The sequence below is a fragment of the Oryctolagus cuniculus genome, chromosome 15 (assembly GCF_051225735.1).
Source record: "Oryctolagus cuniculus isolate XC-2025 breed Fujian yellow rabbit chromosome 15, ASM5122573v1, whole genome shotgun sequence".
NCBI classification, from domain to species: Eukaryota; Metazoa; Chordata; class Mammalia; order Lagomorpha; family Leporidae; genus Oryctolagus; species Oryctolagus cuniculus.
Window position 1 is genome coordinate 32171494 of NC_142881.1, and position 21649 is coordinate 32193142.

The 21649-nt window shown below is 56.3% G+C and overlaps 2 protein-coding genes across 4 annotated transcripts in view; both read right to left on the reverse strand.

The window, feature by feature from the left end:
• Nucleotides 1–625: 625 nt before the first annotated feature.
• On the reverse strand, nucleotides 626–8945 carry ANKRD2 (ankyrin repeat domain 2). The gene is made up of 9 exons (XM_008270301.5): nucleotides 8588–8945; nucleotides 5517–5618; nucleotides 5126–5284; nucleotides 4902–5009; nucleotides 3515–3613; nucleotides 3130–3228; nucleotides 1847–1945; nucleotides 1594–1692; nucleotides 626–868 (listed from the first exon to the last, which is right to left on the reverse strand). Exons 1-9 carry the CDS (start codon nucleotides 8672–8674, stop codon nucleotides 686–688), a joined length of 1035 nt encoding a protein of 344 aa, XP_008268523.4. The 5' UTR covers nucleotides 8675–8945; the 3' UTR covers nucleotides 626–685.
• Nucleotides 8946–10248: 1303 nt separating this feature from the next.
• UBTD1 (ubiquitin domain containing 1) overlaps nucleotides 10249–21649 on the reverse strand; it is a 56803-nt gene continuing 45402 nt past the window's right edge. For all 3 annotated transcript variants that reach the window (XM_002718666.6, XM_089314622.1, XM_070057450.2), the window contains 2 exons: nucleotides 13192–13419; nucleotides 10249–11292 (listed from right to left, as the gene is read on the reverse strand). In XM_002718666.6, coding sequence (XP_002718712.1) covers nucleotides 10907–11292; nucleotides 13192–13419 — 614 coding nt within the window. In that variant the 3' untranslated portion in view covers nucleotides 10249–10906. The remainder of the gene's footprint in view (nucleotides 11293–13191; nucleotides 13420–21649) is intronic.

Here is a 21649-nt window from a genome sequence, read left to right on the forward strand (position 1 = left end):
GTTAATGATCAATGCATCTGGTTAAAAATTTGCCGCCCCTCTGACTCCTGAGCAACGGGGCAGGCCTGAGCCACCGCCCCCAGGGTCAGCTGTAAGGCCTGAAGGCCCCAGGGGACAGGTGGAGAAATGCCATAACCCAGCGGCCCTCTGGCCAGATGCAGGGCTGGTTCCTGAGGTCCTGACTCCACACACAGTCTCTAGCAGGCAATTGGGCCCACAATTCCCAGCGCCACAGCCAGGAGCCTGGCTGGGCTTCCGGGTAGCCCGGCGGCTGGAGGTAGCTGATTGGCTGAGCAGGGCCCGCCCCGTGGGAGGCGGGGCGTACCCAGCCAGAAGCTGCCTCGCCGGCCTGGCAGGCTGCTCTTGCGGAGGTGGCCGTGTTGCCGGGCCTGGGCGGGTGGCACAGAGCCCCACAGAGCAGTGGTCACCAGGAGGGCGGGACCCAGGGCGAGTGCTTCGCCCAGCTCATTCATGCAGGGGCCGAGGCTGGCCCTGGGGTACTGGGAAGGGCCGGGAAGAAGCAGGAAGGAGAAGCCATAGCAGGGAAAGCAGGAATCGACGTTCCCCCTGCCCCAGGACCACCCTATTCCTTCCAGAATAGTCCGGACGAACGGAAACGCACAAGTAGCAAAAACAATGCCTTTATTATGGTAGTTTGTGGGTGCACTAAGCTTGCACTGGGTCCTCAGACAGCGCTGGGGGCTGCCTCAGAACCCTCGGGCTGGGCCGGGGCAGGCTGGGGAGTCTCTCGACCACTCTGGTCAGGCCCCTCCAGCCCGTTCTGCTCGGGTCCCGGTTCGGGGTGCTGCAGGGCGTGCCTGGTGTCAGTCTGCCACAGCTGCACCAGGTCCGCGGGGGTCTTTCCTGCCTGGGAGGGGGGGGACCAACAGAAAATCTGTTCTCTGTTGCGAAGGCTATTCCAGGAGGGGCCCTCTGCTACATCCCTGGCTCTCACTGGAGGCAGCTGGTAATGTGTCAGGACTTTTGGGTGGTCACACAGAGGGTGGGTGCTGCTGGCACCCAGCGGGGAGAGGCCAGGGATGCTGCTGGACACACAACAAAGTTATCCAGCTGCAAGTGTCCACCCACTGAGGTTGAAAACCCTCCTCTACTCCCACTCCACAGCTCCCTGATTCTCAGGGCTCCTGTCAGCCTTTCTTAAGCCAGAGTGAGCCCCCTTCCCCCCCCACACACACACCCCTGTCTTTTGTGACAGCTCTGGGTCCCCAAGAAGAGCTGGACCTATAGGGCTACCAGGAACCAACATGGTGAGCTAGGAATGGTGGGGCACTCAAGCTCTTGGGTTCCTGCCAGCTGTGTCCCTCGCAGCCTTGGCCTCGGTAGGCCTGCCCGGCGGGACTCCCTTTGGCCTCTCTGTGGGGCCTTTAGGAGGACCTCTTACTGCCCCTCTTGCTGTTTCTCTGCATGTGTACTCCAGACACAGACACACCCGGGGAGAGCTGGGAGGCTGCTGTTGGAGAGGAGGAGTTCAGTACTGTGATGATGAGCCAGAGCCAATGACACGGGCCCAGCAGACCCGCCAGTGTGCAAAGGCCCACACCGATCACAGAATCGGCGAAGCAGTGAACTCACCAGGTTCTTGGCCATCATGTCAGCCCCGTGCAGGAGCAGCAGCTTGATGATCTTGTAGCGGTTGAGCCTCACTGCATCGTGCAGGGCACTGTCCCCTTCCTAGAGCCGTGTTGACACTCAGCACGGCCCCTGGGGGCAGCAGGATGGGGCACGGGGCAACGGGAAAGGGACGGGAGACCCCACCCTGCGGGCCCCAGAGGGAAGAGAAGGACCACACCCACGAGGGGGCCAAGCAGGGGGTGTCGGCACTCACTCTGTCTCTAGCGTTGATGTCTGGACCCAGGGATAGAAAGTGCTCCACAATTTCCACCTGCCCTGTGCGGACCGCCACGTGCAGGGGTGTGCTCAGCAACTGGACGAGGGGTAAGCAGGAACTGCTGGCCGATGTTGTCCAAACTACGGAGCCCCAGGATAGGGGCTGCTCTAAACCCAGCTCCCAAGTTCTTATGCCAAAGCCTGAGCCAAGCAGGAGCAGGGACTGGTGCTGTTTCCCATCATCCAGCCCAGTCGTTGAACTCTAAAACCTTAAATGCCACCTCCTCCAGGAAGCTGTCTGTGATTCCCTTCTCACCCACCTGTGAGCAAGTCTTCACTCCTCCATCTTTCTTTTAATAATTATGATAAACACCATTTATTGAGAGATGATATCTGATGGGCATGACAAAAGCTTATAAAACATTAGCTTGGGGACTGGCATTATGGCATAGCAGGTAAAGCTGCTGCCTGAAGTGCTGGCATCCCATATGGGATGTGTTTGTGTCCTGGCTGCTCCACTTCCAATCCAGCTCCCTACTAACAGCCTGGAAAAGCAGCAGCAGATGGCCCAAGTGCTTGGGCCCCTGCCATCCACGTGGGAGACCGGATGAAGCTCCTGGCTCCTGGCTTCAGCTTGGCACAGCCCTAGCCATTGTGGTCATTTGGAGAGTGAACCACCAGATGGAAGACCTCTCCTTCCCTCCCTCCCTCCCTCTCTCACTCTCACTCTGCTTTTCAAATAAACAAATGAATCTTTAAAAAAAAACTTCAGCCTTATGTTGAATAAATAATTTGTTATATGGGTTTTCCCACCTAATCTACACTGGAACTCTGCAAGACATTTTGCAGATGAGGCTTAGAGGCTCAGAGACTAAGTCACTTGTTTAAAGCTACACGAGAAGGATGGTGGAAAAACAAATGAATGGAGAATAAACAGACGGCTGAGTGGGAGGATGGCTGGACACATACAGACAGCAGATGGTGCAGGACTGCATGGATGAACCAATCCCGCATCTTTCCAGGGTCTCAAAGCCCCCAGGAAAGTGGGGCTGCCGTCCTGGCCACGGCTCTTCCTGCCCCCATGCCCAGATGGTGGTCCCTCATGGCTGCAGCGATGACAAGGACCGTCCCTGGCTGAGAGGCCCAGCAGTTCATGGCTTTGGCTTCCCTGTCCTGCAGCCCTGCTCACCTCCTCCCTGCTCGCTGGGCTCTCCTGCTCTCTGCCCACACCTCCTCCCCATAGCCGCCCGGTGTCTGCTGCACCTGGCGGCGCTGTCTCACCTTGTCCCTCACGTTGCTGTCTGCTCCTCGGCTCTGCAGGAGCTTCACCACCTCCAGGTGGCCCCCGCGGCAGGCCCAGTGCATGGCTGTGCAGTCCAGCTAGAAGGGAAGAATGGGGCCTCACCATGAGGATGGGGGACAGCCCGAGGGGAGGTGCTGGGGATCAGCAGAGGCACTCCTGTGAGGCAGAGGAACCTGCAGGGCCCCGCCTGTCCAAGCCAGAGGCACAGCAGGCACAAGGGGGAGTTGGGGCTTGCCCCACGACCCACTAGAGGTGGGACCTGGCCCTGTGCAGCCCGTCTGTGTCCCAGGCCTGCAGGGAAATGGGTTTGTTGGTGCTGGGTCCACCTCCCGCCTTCCATTCAGTACCTGCCCTCTCACTTACCCGATCCTGGAAGTCCACAGTGGCCCCACTTTCCAGAAGCTTCTCTAGGATCTCCAGGTGGCCCTCCAGGGATGCTCTGTGCAGTGCTGTCCGGCGGAACTGTCCCCAGAGAGACTTTCAGGGCCTGGCCTCTGACCCCAGGACCGAGCCCATCTCCCATGGCCTTGCCATGGCTTGATTCTGACCCCGCGCTGGGTCCCTGCGTCCTCTGTGTTCTGTCAGCTCCTTTATGTGCTATCCAGGCCAGTCTTGGAGCCGTGTGGCCCAAGGACTCTGACCTCCACATCAAACCATGCCGTGGCACAGGCTCTTCGCTTCGCTGGACGTGCCCGTTCCGCCCACCCCATATGCTTGAGGAAAATGTGCTCTCCTTCAATTTGCAGCTCATGGGCATCATTCACTGGAAACCTCTAGGCCAGCGCTGCCCTAGGGCCTCAGGTGACCTTGAGTGCGCGAGAGAGTTCACGGGCAAGTCAAGTCCTGCCGAGTGCCTAGCACAGGGCCAGGATGAGGTCACGCTGCTCCCTGATGACCGATGATAGCCGCGAGCGAGAAATGAACTTCCGCCCTTCTTAGGGCAGCTGCTTCCTGCTTTGGACTCGAAACACGCAGGCCACAGCACATAACTCTACTGCTCTGGGGACAGCTCCCCAAGACCCTCCCCCCCCGGCCCCGCTTCCTCTCTTTCTTCTTTGTACTCCCACCTAGCATGGTACTTGGAGGCAGTGCTTGGACCGGCCAAGAGGACCAAGACCCTGGGGTGTAAGGAACAGAAAGGACACGAGCTCAAAGCCTGTAGCAATGCAAACCGAAGGTGAGGAACCACGTGTGCTTAAGACAGCACCCCATGCCGTGTGAAAGAGGCAGTTTCAGGGAGAAAAATCTAGACATTTAAAAAACAATGGCAAATATTGCACAACATCGTGAATGTAACTAATACTACCGAATTGGACATTTTAAAACGGTTAGAATGGCATATTTCCCGTTACATTTTGCCACAAGCTAATTTACAGTTTTTCCATTCATTCAGTGATACTAATCAAGGTGCTAATACTCCATTTTTAACATATTGCAAGGAAAGAAGGCCATGTCACAGCGGGGGAAGTCGAGGCACAGAGCCGTGCCCAGCCCACACGGTTGCACAGCTAGTGGGTGGGAGAGATGGGTGTTGAGTCCAGTCTCCTGGTCCTGGGCTCTTTATTTGACTCCACGCCCCTCTTCTCTAAACAGGCGAGGGCCATTTGCTGCTCTGGAGCAGGTTTGAGAAGGAGTTAGGTAAATCCCACTCTGCACACTCTGCCGCCTCACCCAAAGGACACCCGGCCTGTGCTGGAACAGGCTGGAGCAGGGTGGGGCACCGACGGCAGCCCCTCGAGGGAGGCATCACCTCATCGCAGGTGTCCGCCGAACCCCCGTCGGCCAGGAACTTCTCGATGACCTTCATCTTCCCCTCCACAGCCGCCTTCAGGAACGTCTCCGCGTCCACAGGGCCGGTCTGCCGGCACGAAGCCCATCACCGAGGGCCGCGCGGGTGACCCGTGGCCTCCCCGGCCGCACCCCGCCGCACACGCGCGGGCGCATGCACACTCGGCTGCTCCCCGGGGCCCTTACGATCTCCTCGGGCTCCGGGGGCGGCTCCTGCGAGGCGGCTAGGGCTTCCCGCTTCTTCTGCTTGCGCTTCTTTCGCAGCTCGATGAGGTTCTGGATGCCGCCCACGTCGATGATCTCCCGCCGCAGGTCCAGGGAGGTCTTGCGCACGCGCTCTTGGCCCTGCGTGGGGATGGCCCATCAACCCCCGCGTGGGGCCCAGAGACTGGGGGGCGGGGGGGGACTGTTTGGCTACGCTGGAGGTAGGGGTGGGCTGGGGAGGGAGACCTTCGAGAGAGGAAACAGAAGCCTCAGGTTGGGGCCGTCCTGCGCGTGGGGCCTGGGGCTGCAGTTCCCCGGTGCTACACATCCCTGAGCTGCTGAGCTGTGCATCCCTGGGCTGTCCCGCACTCACCTTAACCTTTTGTACAGCCCCACTCTGCGCGCCCTGGTGCTTCTCATCCTCCAGCACCAGCAAGTCCATGGGCAGCTTCCGCGTGGTGGCTCCTCGCCGTTTCTGTGACCAAACAGAGCACCAGAATCTAGCACCAGGGGAGGCAGGTGGCCCTTGCCCCGACCACCCCAAGGCCCCAGCCCCAAAAAGAGGCAGCTGTCACAGCCCCCCATCTCTGCCTCAAACCCAACCCTGGGTCCCCAGCCTACCAGGACCTGGAGTGAGTGCTTCCTGCCAGTAAGTATATTCCTTTTGCCACGCACCAAGATGATTTTTTTTTTTTTAGTATTAAAAATTCTCTTTGGGAGCCAACATTGTGGCCTAGAGGATTAAGCCACTGCTTGTAACACGGGCATCCCATATGGTCACCAGTTCGAGTCCCAGTTATTCCACTTCAGATCTAGCTCCCTGATAATGTGCCTGGGAAAGCTGTGGAAGATGGCCCAAGTGCTTGGGCCCCTGCACCCATGTAGGAGACCCGGAAGAAGCTCCTAGCTCCAGATTGGCCCAGCTCCAGCGTTGTGGTCATTTGGGGAATGAACCTGCAGATGGAAGACCTTGCGTGCTCTCTCTGTCTTTCCCCCTCTCTCAGTAACTCTGCCTTTCAAATAAATTTTTTTAAATGTCGCTTTGATGAAATAATTGTAACTGGAGAGGATAGCTTTAAAAATGGCTGTAGTTGGCAATATGAAAGTTTGGCAGCTTTGTCAGGCACAGCCTCCCCACCCCCACCCCCACCCCCACCCCCACCCCCGCCCCAATTTCACTGATCTGTGACATTTAGAGCTTGCAGACTGTGGCTCCTGGGAAGCCAAGGGGCGGGAGCAAGAGCTGCTTTCCAGAGTGAGGGGATTCAGCCTGTTCTCAGCCTGCTCGCTGCCTGCCAGGTCCCTCTCCACCTGCTGCTCTGGGTCCCTGTGGGTGAAAGGCTGGCTTCTTTCACCTTCTTGGAAGTCCTCCTGTATGGATGTGAGTCCAGGGACATCTGCTTAGGCTAGAGGGGGCCAAGCCAAGATGGTGGCCAGCAGGAATGTCCCCCACAGCTCACTCAGCTGCTCCCTGGGCTCTGGCACTAGCCTCTTCTAGCACTGGCCTGAGGGCAGATTTCCCAGGTCTTCTCCCCTGCACGCCGGCTGCACATGGCTGCGGGTCTCCCGGTGCTGGTCTCTCCTGAAACATTGTTCTTCCCGGGGTGTGAGATGACTCGAGGGGCTGGAGCTGTGGCGTAGGGGTAAAGCCCCTGCCATCAGTGCTGACATCCCATACAGGAGCCGGTTCAAGTCCCAGCTGCTCCTCTTCCCAGCCAACTCCCTGCTAATGGCCTAGGAAAGCAGCGGAAGATGGCCCAAGTTCTCAACTCACCCTAACCAAGTGCTCTCCCCACATGTGCGCTCCAGCCCCTGAGCTGGCCTTGGCGGCCCTCCCTACCCTCCCATGGCAGGGCAGGGGTGCAGACCAGCAGGGGCTTTCCTCCAAGAACTCTGCTTGGCTGGGGCCTGGTGGAAACTACTGGGGGCTGGAATGCCCACTCAGGTCTTACCAGGATCTATAAACCCTCACTGCAGATGTGTGGGCGAGCACACAGTAGGGGCTCAATAAGTATTTGTTGAATTGGATGTTAGTTCACAAAACACACTTCCACCTTACTTGGTAGACTGTGGTACATGTGCAGTGCCTGGCATGGAGCAGACACTATGGGAAGGCTGATTCTGGGGCACCCTGTGTCCTAACGGTCCCATGGCTGTATTTGCTGGATGAATGAATGGCGGGCTGTTCTGTGTCCACTGCTGAAGTGGCAGCACTCTAGAAACAACACCGCCATGCCTGGCCCATGCACACACGCCCTTGGGGGAGTGGGCGCTGGGTTTCTTGGAGATCCAGGGATGCCTCAGCAGGTGCAGCCCAGGTGCTCCCCTGACAAACCTGACCTCTTCTTCCTTTGGAGTCCTGATCCTTCCCTCTTCCTTGCCCCCTCATTCAGCCACACTTGGTTTTTGAGAACAGCGCCTACCTCTAATACTGATTTATCTCTCCCTCCCATTCCTGCCAAGGATAACCTTTCCCTCTCCAGCAAGCCCTTCTCAGGGCCATCGGAGCTGCTCTCCTAAAATAGGTCGGATGGCACTGCTATCCCTCCCTTGACAACACGGCGCAGCTCCCCACGGCCCACAGTGTGTCTCCTACAGGGTCCTCTGGCCTGGCCCCTGCCTCCCTTCTCCAGCCTGATCCCCTGCTTCCGGGCTTTCTCACACCGGCCCCCTGTTCACCCGTGAAACCTTAGCTTCTGCCCCCCTCTCCACCTAAAACTCATCCTGCCCACAGTGGTCCTGGGCCCACCGTGGGAGCGATCCACATCCTGCTTTGCCTGTGTCTTCCATCTGCTTTGTTCCTTGGTTGTCTGTGCAGCTGACAAACACTGACAAAAACGAATGCTGGGTTGGTGAAAACAAAGCACGCTCTGGCCCTCACGGGTCCTCTGGCTCGTCACAGCACCCGGCTCTTGGCAGAGCAGGCAGTTGGGCAAGTGTTGCTTTAAATCATATGGTGAGTAAGACAAGCCAACGGCCCCAGAAAATACGACCCCAAAGGCCTCCCCAAGTGCGACCGCCAGTCCTGGGGAAATCCACACTTCCTTTCCCAGCACTCCTTCCTCACTCTGTTCCCTGTCCATGTTCTTCCTGGATGACCAACCTCTGGAGGTGCCCCAGCCCCAGTCTCCCACCCGGCAGCTGGGGGATCTCAGGGCTACACATTCCTGACATTCTAGGCGGCGCCCAGCTGTCTGCCCTGCATGGCCCATCTCTGGAAGGCCAGTGCTGTGGGCAGGGTCTGGGGAGCCCAACCGGGTTCCCTTTCCCCACACTCTCAGTATTAAGGGCTCAAGCCTCAGATTCCCACCACCAGCCATCTGCCAGGACCACCTGGGGAGGGAATGGGGCCAGGTGAGCCCTTCGGGGGGACACCTGTCCTCCCACCCAGGTGTGGTAGTCAAGCTCTTCCTTCCCAACAGACCCCCAAGCCCCTGCCCGCACCTCGCTCTCCTCCTCCTGCGCCAGCCGCTGCTCGATGAGCGCCGTGGCTCTCTGCACAGCCTCGGAGCCCTCCATGGTGCCGTCCATGACTGCCACTCCCGGCCACGCGGCCTTGGGGGCTTTATAGGCCCGAGCCCCTTCACCCCGCCCAGCTGGGAGCTTTTGCCATGAGCTCACTGGCCCGATTCTCCACCTGCCTCCCCCACCTGTCACCTTCACCTCGGGCAGCCCCAGGGAGCAGGGGTGGGTAGGCCAGAGCCAGGGAATAGGAACAGTGGCCCCTCCCCAACCCCTGGCCTATTGGAGCTGGAGGGCACAGCGCCCGCAGATCAGGGCTGCAGGAAAGAGACTGTCCAGCTTGTGTCCTGAGTGCTTGGGCCTGGTTGGACCTCCGCCCTGGCAGCCGGGCTGCACAAGGGACCCGCCAGATGCATCCCCTAACCTGGACGGCACCGCCACCTGCTGGATGCCTGGAAACCCTGCCCAGCCAGTGCAAGGAAAACCAAACACAGGGAACCTGGACAGGCCCTGCTGGCTCTGGGGAGGGGGCAGATTCTGCCTCGTCCAGGCTGGAGAACCAGGGTACTGGTGGGATTATGGGCAGCCGCTTTCCTCTAATCCAGGCTCCTGTGGCCCTTGCCTCCCTGCGCCCCACAGCGCCCCCTGGTGAAGCAACAGGGCGTTTTGTCACGGTTGTCAGGCATATGAACTCCCTCAGCGCCTCAGCTTCTGCAGGTGGCCTGGCACGACTCGCAGGGTCTTCCGAGAAAGCCCGGGTTCAGTGCCAAGCCCAGCTGATGAGGGGCCCCAGCTGCTCCTGATCATCCTCCCTCCCCGGGTTTCCCTTTCAGGCCGAGGCAGTGCCAGACTACCATGAGAGGGGCTGGCATGCCCACAGAGAAAGACACTCCCACACGGAGGAAAAGCAGACCTGGACTTGCTCAGTACCACACCTGGAACCTGGAGGCTCGAGCCAGGTTGACCCAGGCTGATCCTGCCCGGCAACAGCGGCTGCCCTCGCTGACACTCACCTGGCTGTCCTGAGTTGGGCAACCTTCCCCGGGACTCCTGTCCCCGCCCAAGCGCACACCCACCCCTAAGGAAGCACAGGGAGCACTTCCTTTGCCCCCCTCCCCCCACCACCGGGTCCCTTGTCGGTGAGTGGAGAGAAGCCTGACACATGGTTACAGTCCCAGTTTGTCGGGGTTTTGCTTTAGCAGCACAGGGGTGTGCCTCCAGGGTTCCCGCAGGCCGCCGTCAGGATGGCCTGGCCTGCAGAATGCAGCTGGAAGCCAGGCTCCTCCTGCTGCAGCAGCAGAGCGCAGCGCCTGGTGCACCTTCCTGGCACGCCACCTCCACCTGCAGAGCACTTTGCCATCGCCTTCCCACTTAGCCCTCCTGGCAACTGACGGAGGCTGCCAGGCAGGTGGTATCACCTCCACTTTAAAGAGAAGTCTGGGGCTTCTGAGGCTAGGTAGCTGTTCCCAAGGGTCCGTGACAACAGGACAGGAGCTGGCCTCAGGGCCCAGAAGGCGAGCATTTCAAGGCTTACACTGTTGTACACTCTGCTGTGCCCAGAGCACCTGGGAGGCTGTGCCCACCCTTTCCCACCCAAAACAGAGCTGCAGGAGGCTTCCAGAGGTCACACATCAGGCGCAAGGGAAGGAGCAAAAGGCTTTATTGATAAATATGCAGATATGTCTGTGACAGGACCTGCCGTGGGGGCCACGAGCAGGCTGCAGATTCCCCCACCGCTTGGGTTACAGCGAGGAGACAGCCCTGTGTAGACCCTGCCGCGAAGCCCAGCCACCCGCCTCACCTCTGCCAATTGTGCTGGGGCAGGGAGAGGCAGAGGCCCGCCTCAGGCTCCCCGAGCCCTGGGGATCCCCGGTGGTTCCCTCCCCTCCAGGGGACTGGCACCATGTCCGGGGCAGAGGAGGGAGACAGCAGCTGCGTCAGACCCTGAGCAGAAAACTGGAGTGAGCACGGCTGGCGGCAGCAGATGACGGCTCTGGGCTCCGAGGCCTCCAGGCTGCCCTGGTGGCTCATGCCTGCTGCGGGAGACAGGCGGGGTGGCAGGCCCCGCGTGGCCTTCTTTCTGACAAGGTTGGCAAGGCCCGTGTGCGGCAGTCCTGCTCCCTGGGCGCCAGGCACTGATGGCCCACAGCGCCCCTGGGAGGCAGGGTCCCTTCTCGCTCACCCAGCAGCCCTACAGCAGGGAGGCACCCTCAGGAAAAATCACAGCACTCAAAGGCAGCAGCAGGGTCGGGGCTTAGTGCTCCGGGCCGGAGCCTCTCCTCCCAGGAGTCCGTGCACCCGTCAGTCCTGGGGTGGCGGGGGCTGGTTGATGATGACCTGGATGACAAAATCTTTCTGGATCTTGGTTTCCTGGAGCCGTGTGCGGTCTGTGAGCAGCTTCCCGGAGAAGAACCATCGCTGCCAGGAGGGCTCGATGCCCTCCTGGCTGTGCAGCTGCCTCTTCAGCTGCCCCACTGTGTCAGGCAGGCTGGCGCTGAGCCTCACGTCCTTGCCCGTGGAGAGGCGCACTTTCAGTGGGAACTCGCGACGCACGCTGGGGGTGGGCTCCGGGGGCTCCGGGCTCTCCTCCTCCATGCGCTCCAGCAGCAGGTTCACGGGCGGCGACAGGCAGTAGATGGGCAGCTGGTAGCGGTTGCCCAGCTCGTCGTAGCATTCACAGAGGGTGCCTGCGGGAAAGGCAGGGCGGTCAGAGTGGGCTCGGGGACCTGCTGTCAAATGTCCCTGTCTCCCCATCTCACATGCTGAGCCTCTAACCCCCAATCTGGAGATGGGACCCATGCAGAGCTCATTAAGGTTAAATGAAGTCACAAGGGTAGGGCTATGCGTGCATAGGATGGCAGCCTTGTAAGAAGAGACACCAGAGAGCTCGCTGTCCCCACTGTGTGAGGACAGAGCAAGAAGGCTGCCATCTGCAAGCCCGAAGTGGGCGCCTTGATCTTGGATTTCCTGGCTTCTCCAGCTGACAAACCTACCTCTGCTGCTGATGGCGCCCAGCCTGTGGTGTCTGTTACGGCAGCCTCAGCAGACCTGGACACCCACCATGCGGCCCCCAGGCTCCAAGCTCACCCTACAGCCTTGTGACCAGAGGAACACAGGGCTGGTGTCAGGGAGACCTGAGCTGGCATCCTGGCTCCAGCAGGTACTAGCTCGTTCCTAACTTTTTCTTTTTAAGATTTTTTTAGATTTGAAAGTCGGAGTTATGGGGGGGAGGTGGCGGGGAGAGAGAAAGAGATCTTCCATCCTCTGATTACTCCCCGAGATGGCTGCAATGGCTGGAGCTGAGCCAGGCCAAAGCCAGAACCCAGGATCTTCCTCTGGGTCTCCCATGTGAATACAGGGACCCAAGCACTTGGACCATCTTCCACTGCTTTTTCCAGGTGTATTAGCAGGGAGTCGGCTTGGAAGTGGAACAGCTGAGACTTGAACCAGTGCCCATAAGGGATGCTGGCATCACAGGCAGCAGCCTTACCTGCTACATCACAATGCCAGCCCCCTTAATCCTTAACTTTTCATTGGTTCATTCAACACATCTTTCCTGAGCACATGCCCTGGACACTGGAGCTAGAAGTCAGGGCCCTTACTGTACTATGCAGTGCATGCGGAAGTGTTGTCTGTGCCTGGAGCATGTCCTAAGTGCTGCACTGGACAAGGTAACACTGCACATCTTGTCAAACCACCTCCTCTTCTCAACAAGATTTTCAGGCTCTAAATTCACAAAGCTCCTTACTCAAGGTCACACCGCTGAGAAATGGAAACACTCAAGTTTAGATCCAGGACTGTGGCGTGGGTGCTGAGGCATAGAGGGTTAAGGTGATGGCCTAGGAGGTCCACATCCTGTAACAGCACGCCTGGGATCAAGTCTCAGCTACTCAGCTTCTGATCCAGCTTCCTGCTGATGTGCCTTGGGAGGCAGCAGATTATGCCCCAAATTCTTGGGAAACCTAGATGGAGTTCCTGCTCCTGGTTTCATCCTGGCCTTGGCCCTACTTTGTGGACATCTGGGGAGTGAACCAGCAGGGGGAAAAGTGGAAGATCTCTCCCTTTCTCTCTCTCTGCCCTCCATCTTTCAAATAAAATAAAGGAATCTTAAAACAAAAAGACCCATATCCATGACTCTAGAGCTCCACATGGTCACAGCTGATTTACCTGGCTCCGTAAGGCTGCTAAGAACTTAAATGAGATAACTCAGTGGGAGTTTCTAGGTCAGCGCCCAGCACATAGTAACCCAAGAGGAGGTCAGTGTCTTAGATGCTCTGGGAGCCCAAAGGGCCCCAAGCAGGTCTTCAGCTTGCAGGCACCACACCACTTCACAGCCTTGCTAGTGCCAGCCTGTTCCCTCATTAGGCAAGCAGGGCCCAAGTCTACTTGTCCTCTGTGCCCTCACTCCTGGTCTATGCTCAGAAAGGATTGTCTGAACGGACAGTGAATAGCCACCCACTAGCCCCAAACTCCAACTCAGACAGAAACTCCTGGCACGTGGCTGGCCACCAGCTCTCCTCCACCCCTAAGCCATGCTGATCACCCCCAGCACCAGGGACATGCAGGCACTGGCCCCGACCACGCACCGTGAGGCAGGGTGATGCTGGCTCCATCCAGGATGGCCTGTGCCAGCTCGTGGTCGTTGGCTTCAGCAGCGTAGGCGGCGGCCTTGAGGGCGTCCCAGATCTCCTTGCGGCCCTCGAAGGCGGGGGCTGTGTCCCAGAACTCATCTCGCTTGCTCCGCAGCTGCCCGTCGGTCATGGGGTAGTCGCTCTTCCATTTGAGTCGCTCCTTCTTCAGGGGCTCATTGCGGCCTGGGTGGGACAGAGAGGGCAGTTGAGTATCTCCAAGGCCAGATTAGAGCAGCGGCTTGCCCTCTCCCAGCCCCTTACCTCCCTGGGCTGGGCCCTGGCCTGCCTGGCACTCTGCTGTGCTGACCCCTAAATATTTAGGTCTCTGGGGTCCCTTTCCAGTAACAGGGAAGTACGTAGCATCCCATCTTAATAGTATTTCAAATTATATTGCCAGCAAAGCATACCTGAGTACTTCTTGACTTACAATGAGGTTATGTCCTGAGAATACACTATCAGTTATAAGCTGGAAATACATTTATACACTTCGCCTACAGAACATTCTAGCTCAACAACACAGCACATGGTAGCAGAGTGGCAGCTGTCACCCTCCTCGGCTGACTTGGGACTGCGGGTGCTGCCGCCTGGTGTGATGAGAGAGGACTGCAGCACCCGCGGCCAGCCCTGGGAACGGGACACATTCTGATGCGAAGCTCAGCTTCCCCTGAAGGAGTACCTGCCAGAGAAGTTGAAAAACCACAGATCAAATCATCAGAAGCGGGGACCGCCTGGACTGCCTTTGTTGCTGAAGTTTTAATTTTACTTTTGATTGCAAAGCAGCATGGGTGCAGTATAAAAATCCTGGGAAGGATGTGGATGCATAAAAATTAACTGCCTCCATGTAGGGAGCCGGCTTGTGCCAGGTCACAGGGGAGGCACCTGGGGCTCGTTGTTCACCTGCTCCCCAGCACAACCCAGCAGCCAGGAAACCGGGGCGCAGAGCCCATCATTTGTCCAAATCCATGCGGCACCGGCTTCACGGAGGTGCGAGCACTCTGACCACAAGCTCCACTCGGACCGCAGTTTGTCGCCATACTGCCCGTGGGGAAAGTGTGACTCAGAGCCCATCCCTCAGAAGGGACCCCCATCACCCCATGATCCATGTCCCATCAGCTTCTCTGTCCCTGTTTTCCTCAGGAGGGTCGGGTTCCCATCATTAAATGTATTTCTTGACATTCCTGGCTCCAGAGAGGATGGAAGATATCTTCACGCTGACATGCAACTTTCTGCTTAAGTCACACTTACTCGAGGGTATTTCCAAAAGTGCATGGAAAATGGAATTACAAGATGTTTATCTTGCTGTACACAATTTTGAAATTCATCCATACTAGTTAATGACAGGCTGGTGCTGTGATGCAGTGGGTAAAGCCGCAGCCGCCTGTGACACCAGCATCCCATATGGGTGACAGTTCAAGTCCTAGTTGCTCCACTTCTGATCCAGCTCTCTGCTATGGCCTGGGAAAAGCAGTGGAGAATGGCCCAAGTTCTTGGGCCCCTGCATCCACGTGGGAGACCTGGAGGAAGGTCCTGGCTCCTGGCTTCGGATTGGCCCAGCTCCAGCCATTGAGGCCATTTGGGGAGTGAACCAGCAGATGGAAGACCCTCTCTGTATGTCTCTCCCTCTCTCTCTGTAACTCTGCCTTTCAAATAAATAAATCTATTTTTTTTTTTAAGTTAATGAAAGGGGCTGGCACTGCAGTGCAGCAGGTTAAAGCCCTGGCCTGAAGCACCAGCATCCCATATGGGCACCGGTTCAAGACCTGGCTGTTCCTCTTCTGATCCAGCTCTCTGCTATGGCCTGGGAAAGCAGCAGCAGCTTGGGCCCCTGCATGCGCATGGGAGACCTTGAGGAATCTCCTGGCTTCTGGTTTCAGAATGGCACAGCTCCGGCCATTGCAGCCCATTGGGGAGTGAACCAGCGGATGGAAGACCTCTCTCTCTCTCTGCCTCTCGTTCTCTGTCTATGTAACTCTGACTTTCAAATAAATAAATAAATAAATCCTTTAAAAAAAGTTAATGAAAAACATGTATTATGAAGAAGTAATGCAGAGCTCAAAACTGCCCAAACTACTTATCATTTAATTCCATTTTTTATGAATTTTTTCAAGTAACCTTTGTATTACTGTCAACTTCCTATATGATTAAATATGATAAGCAATTGTAACGTCTACTAGTGTTATACCGTATGTATATTTTTAGACATCATGACCAACCAAACAACTCTGCGACATCTGAAGAAGAAAAACATTTCTGTGTACTGTCATCTTCCTTGTCATCCAGCTCCAAGTGACATGCAAGACAACTCCAGACCGTGGTCATGAACAGAGGCCAGAAGCATCTCCAGTGATTCAGGGAGCGAGGCCACTCTGCTTCCACAACAACTCACACCCACGAGAGGGAGGGCCTGCCACCAGGCTGCTCCCACTGGCCAGGTGGGAGGGGGCTCCTCAGCCCGAGAGAACGAGAACAGAACGGCACTCCCTGGCAGCTTACTCTGTGCGACGGTGAGCCCACACAGGCTCGCTGTTGTTAAGTCACCTCATTTCATCATGGGGATGGCTATTCCACAGATGACAGGACAGATATGGAGAGGTCACATGACTCCCCCATGGTCACGTAATGAGGAAGGACAGGGAGGGGTCACCCTCAGGCCTGACTCCATCCTGTGCTTTGCCCTTGGAGTTCACAGCTACCTGTGTGGGCAGAAAACTGCAGCCAAACATTTAATTTCAAGTGTTCCTGGGCTGGCAGGAAGAAATGCAAATCCTCTTTGGAGGAAAACAACTTCAAACCAGGCCTTTAAAAACTCCCAAAATACAGCTTCAAGGAAAATAAACAATAAGGTCATAGTTTAAAAAAATTCATAACATGCAAGGAAACAAGTCAATATGAGCGAGAGCCAGCAGAAACAGCAGCAGAAGAATCAGACTTAACAAGACTTCAGACATGGGGTTTATTGGAGACAGATTATGAAGTAACAAGTCTGAGAAATAAGAGACTTAAAACCGTAAGGAAGAAGAGATTATAAAGAATGACCAAGCAGATTTTAGAAGAACCCCATAGAACTTTCAGAAATGAAAAAAATACAGTAACTGACATTCAGATGGTCCAACATGTGGAGTGGGTTTCCAGAAGGGCGCAGTGAGAAGGGAATGAGGCAGCACTCAATCCCCAAAATGTCCATTCTCCCCTCAACAGACCAATGTAACGTGCTTCCAATAAAATTCTTAGCTGGGAGTTGTTTCTGCCCCTCCAAGGATCCTGGCAAGATGATTCTAAAATTTATACGGAAGAGCAAAGATATTCCTAGAGAAGAATGAAGTAGGAGGACTTGTCCTGCCATTATCAACACTACTTACAAAGCTATGCAGTTAGCACAGTGCTGGAGCAGGGCCCAACGAGCCAAGGGAACGGACGGCGCATCCATGGGAACGTGCATCGCTGACGGGGCGGCAGGGCTGGGATGGGAGCCACTCGATCGAGGTGTTGGGCTGCGGGTTCTCATACAGGAAGTCCCTCACTCACACCAGCCACACACATCAACAGCAGATGGACCAGAGTGTGAAAGGCAAAAAGGAGGCACTGAAGAAACACATCCCAGCTTCATCCGCGCCGGCCTGGGGAGGCGGGGAAGGGGTTCCGCCTCGCCCGGGGACGCAGGTCCACACTGACCCCTGAGCTCCTCCTCTCTTTGGCTCCTCAGTCGGCCTGACGTCCAGGCAAGGGCTCCGATGCATCGGATCACCGTCTCTACACAGTGACACCCCAGGGGCCCTTCCACACACAGCTTTTTAAAAATGGAGCTGATTTCTGCTGTTTTCCTGCCTCCTGCCTCTCTTCCTTTCATGTTCCTTCTCGCTGGTCTCCTGTCTGCTGCCCCTAACATAGGTAGAGTGACCTCTGCTAACCTGAGGGCTGAGACAGGACACAAGGTGGCGCCGTCTGAGAGACTTCCCACAGGAAAGAGAACAAGGCCTTGGGACATTTTTAAATATTCACTTTCTGGCTCTGTTGTTGACAACTGAGGTTGCTGGACTGTGACTCCAAGGACAGCTGAGCTGTGACCGTGTGGACGCACATCTCACTCTCTCCTGAAAGCAAAAGAACTGATCTTAAAATGGAGGCCCCTTTCAAAGCCATCCCCTCACTGGGCATGCCCCTGAGGGACACTCCCTCTGCTCACAGATCTCTCGGGGCAGCCTGCAAGGTCACCTCCCTTGCCACATGGACAGCAGCTGGCTTTCCTGCCATTCATAAACTTCCCACCCACAGCCGGGCACGCTGCAAGTGAGCCACCTCAAGTACTGACAGCAGCTGCAGGGAGCCAGGACACAATGATTTAAGAAATCCTCACCTTCGATATGGAGCCTTTTGTGCTACAATAGAATGGGCATGGCAAGCAGGGGGCAGGGGACGGGCAGGGTGAATGTAAGAAAACAGCAGGAGCCCAACCACTTCATTCTCAGTTCTCAATGTACCTGTGGCCAGCAGAGGGCAACACGGCACCTCTGGGCTGGTGTTGGCCCCTTCATGCAGGGGCCAAGGCAGCATGGATGTATCAGACCCAGTTCTCCAGCCCCAGCGGAAAGCCCATAGAAGACACCAGGCAAACATCTGATCCCTATGCACTGTGGCTGACAATCTTGGCCACATACACAGAAAATCAAAGCCTATAAGCAAATTGATGATGAACATTTAAATTTCATTCACTTGGGGCTGGCAGAGTGCCATAGTGGGTTAAACCACCACATGCGACACCAGCATCCCAAGGGGTGCTGGTTTGGTTCTAGTCCCGGCTGCTCCACTTCCGATCCAGCTCCCTGCTAATGCACCTGGGAAAGCGGCAGAGGATGCCCAAGTGCTTGAGCTCCTGCCACTTCTCAGAGAGAGAGAGACTCAGATGAAGGTCCAGCCTCCTGGCTTCAGCGCTGCCCAGGCCTGGCTGTTGTGGCCATTTGGGGAGTAAGCCAGTGGTTGGAAGATACCTTACTCTCTCTCCCTCCCTCTTTCTGTAACTCTTTCAAATAAAATAATCTTTAAAAAATAAATTTTGTCAAAAATAAAAAATTAAAAAACAATAAATTTCATTCACTTAAAAATAATTTATGGTTAGCTGAGTCAAAACAAATTGGGCAGCAGGGAGGCTCTGAAAACTCACAGGCCGCACAAACGCAGAGCTTTTGGGAGGGCTTTTGGAAAGGTGTGGAACACTGAAAAAGGTATCCCCCTTTGGCTTAGCTATTTTGGTTTCTAAGAATCTACTCTAAGAAAATAATCACAACTGTGTTTGACTCAGCATGATTTTTAACAGGTGTGGGAGAGAAAACATAATGAATGCATCGGAACGAGGCTGTAAGATCTGTCAAAGGCACTTGTTAGCAGCCATTCTGTGACTATGAGGAAGGGTGCCGAGTAACACGGAGATGCCTGAAACACACTGCGAAAAGGTTCCAGAACAGCAAGTGCTCTTGGCTCCAGCTTCCCTTCTAGAAAAGTATGAATAGGAGCAGGTGTTGAGGCATAGTGGGTTAGAGCACCCTTGGAATGCTCGCATCCCATACTGGAGTGCCTGGTTCAAGTCCTGGCTACTCTGCTTCCAATCCAGCTTCCCTTCACCAGCCCCCCTTCCAAAAAAAAAAAAAAAAAAAAGGAAGAATAATAGGGAGACAGAGAGGGAGATCTTCCATCTGCTGGTTTACTTCCCAAATGGCTGCAATGGCCTGGGATGGGCCAGGCTGAAGTCAGAAGCCTAGAACTCTGTCCCCCCATCCCAGTCTCCCATATGGGTAGCAGGGACTTAGGCCAGTAGCAGCAGCTTTGCCAGGCACATTAACAGGAAGCTGGAAGGGAAGCAGACCAGCCAGGATTGGCACTATAAAACAGGATGACAGCGCTGTAAGCGATGGCTTAACCTGTTGTGCCACAACATAGGCCCCTGATCCAGCTTCCTGTTAATGTGCCTCGGAGGTAGATAACAGCCCAAGTAACTGGGTCCCTGACACTCACGTGGGACACTGAATGAAGTTCTGGGCTCCTTGCTTCAGTCTGCCCCCAGCCTCAGCTATTGTAGACATTTGAGGAGTGAACTAGTGGATGTAAGATCTCTATATTTGTCATTCTGCCTTTCAAAATAATTTTTTTAAAAAGTATGTATGATTAAATATAATTGAAACACTGGAAGGATTTATAGCAAAATGGCACCAGTTGAGTACCTCTGATGGGCAGCTACCAATGATTTCTGGAGGGCTTCTGTTGGACAAGTTTTCTACAAAGGGAACTTAATACTTTAGTACTAAGAATAACACAACAGAAGGTATTAATGAGGAAGGGGGCCAGTTCTGGGAGCAGCCATGCAGAGCCCGAAGGGTTTGGAGAACCGAGAGAAGGGCCTGAGGGTAGTGGGGCTGGGAAGCCCAAAGCCCCCGAGGCCGCTAGAATGTCAGCTGTTGGCAGCCTTGAGCCTTTGGGCTCTGACTGACATCTAGATAAGCCTGTCCTGTCCTAGATAAGCCTCTGGTCCTTGTCCTTAAGGAAGCTGGCATGAGAGAGAACTAAAAAAGTTAGGAGATCTTTCTGCAGTCAAGGTACACGACCTACAGGGAGAGGCTAGGGGGCAAAGCACCCACCGAAAGTGTGAGTTTCTGTGACAGCAACGGGGGTGGGGGTGGGGAGGGTGGCAAAAGATCTTATTGCATTGAGCAGAGAACATGCATCCGGGTAGGGGTCGCCAAGGATAGTGTGAATTAGGGTCTCCCAGGGCGAGGGTTCAAAGGCAGATTCTTAGATCCACTGAGTCCTGGGGCCGAGCTGGGGTACGTGCCTGACCCAGATTGAGACCCTGCATAAACACAGAGAGGCCCAAGTGGCAACGGCACACTCCAGCACGCCTTCACACCCAGGAGCTCAGCCTATGGCCTCCCAAGCTGCTGTGGAAGCTGACGTGGAGGGGACAGGGAGGGTTGAGGGCAAAAGGGCACCGCATCTGGGTTGGGGGAGGATAATGATGGAGGACGCAGGGGTTTGGCCTCAGTAATGAATGGTGTCTGGCGACACCACCCCCAGGGAGTGCACTGCAGGAGAGTGGGAGAGACAGCACCGAAGGGCCTTCCCAAGCTGCCAGGAGCGGGTGTGCATCTAAGCGTGTGTGTGTGAGTGTGAGTGTAGTGTGTGAGAGAGAGGCTCACAGGGCTTCACTGGGAAAGACCACACGGAAGGCAGGACTCCCTCTGCCTAACCCCCTGCAGGGCCTCAGCATGTGTGTGCAGAAGGGAGAAGGAGCTGACAGCACAGGGTGGGCGGGGAGCGGTGAACGCACTGCTGACAGCAGGGGCGGGGTCTGCAGGGGGAGAAGTCAGGCAGTCCTTTCATTTCTTGGCCTGGGAACCCAGGAGACCCTTCTTGCGGCTTCAGGGACTGGCCTAACTCAGCCACAGGGATGTGACAGGAGGCCTGGGAGCAGCCAAAGGGAGCAGCAATTTCCTGAGACGGTCCACCCACCGCAGCCAGGAGATGGCCCTAGGTACAGCCACAGCAAATCCCCATGCTGCTTCCACACTTGCTTCCCCAGCTCTGTCCCCAGCCTTGCTCCGCAGATGGGGTCAGCAGTGTCCTTCCTGACTGAGGGACAAGTCTGAGCTTGCTCTGCTGATGTGAGGGATGAGGCTCCAGGCAGAAGAAGGCAGGAACAAGGGCCGGCTTGCCTGACAACCTGGGTCTCAGTGCCCTTCGGCCAGGGTGAGGCTCAACCTCCCCTCCTCCCACAGCCAGCAGCCACAGAGGGCGATGCAGGTGGACAAGGGCCCCACTTGGCAGAAGGGACAAGAGGTCAGAGGCCCCAGAAGAGGATGAGCCCAGCAGCCGGGGCGGGTGCAGCCAGGGGACAAGGGGCCCAGGTAATCCCTTCAGGAAGCGTGGTATTTATAGTTCGATTTAGCCCGGGATGACCCTCAGAGCCTGAGTAACCTTCCATGGGAAAGTGCTGGCCCAGCTCTGCTCAGCGGGGGACCTCCCACACCCTGGGATTCGGTGGCCTTTCCTCCCCCTGCAGTCCCTGGGGCCCCAGCTCCAGGCTTCAGGGAGGTGAAGGGGTGAGGCTAGTTGCTAAGCGACAGGCAGGGCTTATTAACCTGTATGCCCTCCTGGGGCTGTTGGGTCCCAGGTGGTCGGGGCAGAGCTGAGGATCAAGGCAGGTTGGCGCCTTTCCTCTGGGATGGTGCCCAGTCCAGGGCAGCCACAGTTCTCAGCAAGGATCCGTTTGTGGGCCTGAGGCTGGGACCACCTCCGGTTCACCACCTCCAGCTCATCTTCCCCTTGCCAGGGCCTGGTATACTGCAGGTCCTGGTAACAGCTGATGTCCAACAAGAGAGGCGAGAGGCAGGTCAGGTGAGAGAGCAGGGGAGCTGCCAAGAAGAAG